General features: G+C 43.1%; 1 protein-coding gene across 2 annotated transcripts; it reads left to right on the top strand.

Annotated features, from left to right (window-relative positions):
- The first annotated feature begins 448 nt into the window (after positions 1 to 448).
- On the top strand, positions 449 to 3063 carry LOC121766013 (pentatricopeptide repeat-containing protein At2g33680-like). Of its 2 annotated transcripts, none has more exons than XM_042162343.1 (2): positions 449 to 598; positions 678 to 3063. In XM_042162343.1, exon 2 carries the CDS (start codon positions 700 to 702, stop codon positions 2839 to 2841), a length of 2142 nt encoding a protein of 713 aa, XP_042018277.1. In that variant the 5' UTR covers positions 449 to 598; positions 678 to 699; the 3' UTR covers positions 2842 to 3063. The 2 variants fall into 2 exon arrangements, with proteins under 2 accessions (XP_042018277.1, XP_042018276.1); XM_042162342.1 differs by having other exon boundaries at positions 450 to 598; positions 697 to 3063.
- Positions 3064 to 3284: the final 221 nt, after the last annotated feature.

The following is a 3284-nucleotide window of genomic DNA, read 5'->3' as shown; positions in this document are numbered from 1 at the left end:
CAGCGTGAAGAATTGGAGGCGATGAAGAGGGACACCGGCGGGAATAGCCGCGGCGTAGGTGGCGACGGAGGCGGCGGCGACGACGGTGAAGAAGCGTTGAGCGACGACGGAGACGAGGACGGCGGCGATGAGTGATTTTGTTTTACTTTTTAAAATTAATGTACTTTTTAATTTTTGTACTTTTTTTTATATTATTGTACTTTTTTTTAAAATTAACGTACTGTTTAAATTTTAATATTATTATTCGAATTTTCCGTATTTGTCTCGTAAATTAAATTCTGTATGTTGATACAAGTGTAAATTAAATTATATAATTGTTATTAGTGATGTGGAAAGGTAGTGTGAAGGCTATGTGAGGGTTATTTGATGTCCAGTTGATGTGGCAAGCTGATGTGGCAGGAGAATTGTAGTGCTGATGATGTGGCAGTGTGAAGGCTATTTGATGGCTATTTGACGTCCAGTGCTATTGGAGATTCTCTAAACTAACTAAACGCCGTTCCTATTCATCCTCTTCTTCCCCCCCTCTTCTCCCTCCATTCTGCTTCTCTATCTTCTTCCTCTAAATTTTTTTGCAGACAACAAGTTTCCCATAAATCAGGTACATATCTTCTCGCTCAATTCGAAAATACACAAAGCAAAATGGATTTTTAACTGTAATTTTTCTGAAATTCAAAAAGCAATTTGCTTCTGCTACAGTATATGAACCACGCTGTTGCCTTGCCGCCGCAGTCGCGCCATCTCTTCGTCAGCCTCCGCCGCTTCACCGAGCAGAAAAACATTTACCCCGGAAAATGCATCCACTCCCATCTCCTCAAAACTGGGATCCTCCCCACATGCGCACCCTTTTCCATTGGCCTCCTCAACTTGTATGTCAAATGCCACCTCATCTCCGACGCCCATCGCTTGTTCGACGAAATGCCGCTGAAACATGAAGCAGTTCCGTGGAACATCCTTATAAATGGCTACTCTCAACTGGGCCTCTCCCGCCACTCATTCTCTGCTCTCCAACTGTTTAAAGAAATGCTCCAAAGCAGTATCCTTCCCGAGTCGCATACTTTTGCCGGAGTTTTCTCCGCCTCCGCTGTTTTGGAGGACGCGGTTATGGCCCAACAGGCGCACTCTTTCGTGCTGAAGCTGTGTGATTGTTGTGACGTCTTCGTGTATAGTTCTATGCTGAACGTTTACTGTAAATTGGGTTTTCTTGGTGAAGGTCGTAAAGTGTTCGATGAAATGTCCGAGAGGAATTCGATCACTTGGTCTACTTTGATATCTGGCTATGCTTCGCAGAGGCTTGGGAGTGAGGCTTTTGAGGTTTTCAGAGCGATGATTTCTCGGGGAGAGGAAATGGTTAATGAATTTGTATTGACTAGTGTTCTGAGTGCTTTCACTTCTCCTGATTATGTGATTATGGGAAACCAAATTCATTCTTTAGCACTTAAAAACGGCTGCTCCCAAATTGCTTCTGTAGCGAATGCGGGTATCACTATGTACGCCAAGTGCGGAAGCTTAGAGGATGCGGTTCGTGTGTTTGACCTTTCCACGGATAAGAACGAGATCACGTGGTCTGCCATTATTACAGGGCACGCACAGATGGGGGCTGGTGAGAAGGCGCAGGCCTTGTTCAAAGAGATGCATTCTTTTGCGATGAAACCGAGCAAGTTCACCCTTGTAGGGGTGCTTAATGCTTGTAGTGACACTGAAGAAATTGCTGTAGGGAGGCAAGTGCATGCTTATTTGGTAAAATTGGGATTTGAGTTTCAGATGTATATAATGACGGCTTTGATTGACATGTATGCTAAATGTGGTTTCATAGTGGATGCTCAACGGGGGTTTGACACGCTGGATGAAGCTGATCTCGTGCTGTGGACCTCCATGATTGGAGGGTACGTGCAAAATGGTGACAACGAGAGTGCTTTTGGTTTGTATTATAGAATGCAGAGGCAAGGGATTCCTCCCAATGAATTAACATTGGCGAGTGTGTTGAAGGCCTGCTCGAGCCTTTCAGCTTTGGAGCAAGGAAAGCAGATGCATGCTCATGTGGTTAAGAATGGTTTTACTCTTGAAGTTCCAATAGGAAGCGCTCTCTCGACTATGTATGCGAAGTGTGGGAGCCTTGATGATTGCCATTCCGTCTTTAGGAGAATGCCTGCTAGAGATGTGGTGTCGTGGAACGCAATGATTTCCGGACTTTCTCACCATGGCCGGGGAACTGAAGCTCTTGACCTTTTCGAAGAGATGTTGCTGGAAGGTGTCAAACCCGATTATGTTACCTTTGTGAATATCCTTTCTGCCTGTAGCCACATGGGGTTGGTGGATCGAGGCAGGGAGTATTTTCAGCTGATGTCACAGAAATTCTGCATACCTCCGAGGCTGGAGCATTATGCTTGTATGGTCGATATATTTGGCCGTGCTGGGAAGCTCCAAGAAGCAAACGAGTTTATTGAATCAGCGACTGTAGATCACGGCCTCTGTTTGTGGCGGATCTTGTTAAGTGCTTGCAGAAACCATCGTAACTATGAGTTGGGTGCTTATGCTGGAGAAAAGTTGATGGAGCTAGGCTCAAAAGAGTCATCCGCCTATGTGTTGTTGTCGAGTATTTACTCAGCGTTGGGGAGACTAGATGATGTTACGCGAGTTAGAAGAATGATGAGCAGCAGGGGGGTCAATAAAGACCCCGGATGCAGCTGGATTGAGCTCAAAAATCAGGTTCATGTGTTTGTTGCTGGAGAATTGCTGCACCCGGAGATCAAGAGCATACGAGAAGAGTTGTCGAGGTTTTGCACACTGATGAAGGATGATGAGCTTTACCAACCGAAATATGATCTGTTTTTCGGGGGATAGAAGCTAGGGTAGCAATCCAAATTCCAAACTAATGAAGGGGACTCAGAGTCCTACCAACTAGAATATAGATGATGAATTCATACAATAAGATTGTGACAGGAACACCTTTCTTCTCAACCATTTTTTTTAGTTGGTCCAAATATATTGGCCAAGCTAATTGCAATTCATATAATGATATGTATATCTATGTTTGACTATAACATTTTGATGAAAATCAGAACTGCAATCAGCTAGTTTCTTGTAAGATTTAATCAGTAGTACTAAAGGTAATCAGATTTAATGATTCCTGAGTTCACAACTCCACATCACTTATGTGAAATTTCATATTTCTAATAAATCATTTTAGGTTAATATTTATAAATTATCTTAATCATACAACTGCATAACTTACCTTACTAAGATCTTATAAAGTGTGGAATTTAATTTCATATTTTTCTGCAATT

The sequence above is a fragment of the Salvia splendens genome, chromosome 14, assembly GCF_004379255.2.
Source record: "Salvia splendens isolate huo1 chromosome 14, SspV2, whole genome shotgun sequence".
Classification (NCBI taxonomy): Eukaryota; Viridiplantae; Streptophyta; class Magnoliopsida; order Lamiales; family Lamiaceae; genus Salvia; species Salvia splendens.
The sequence above is the reverse complement of the archived record's forward strand: the minus strand, read 5'-3'. Positions and strand labels throughout refer to the sequence as shown.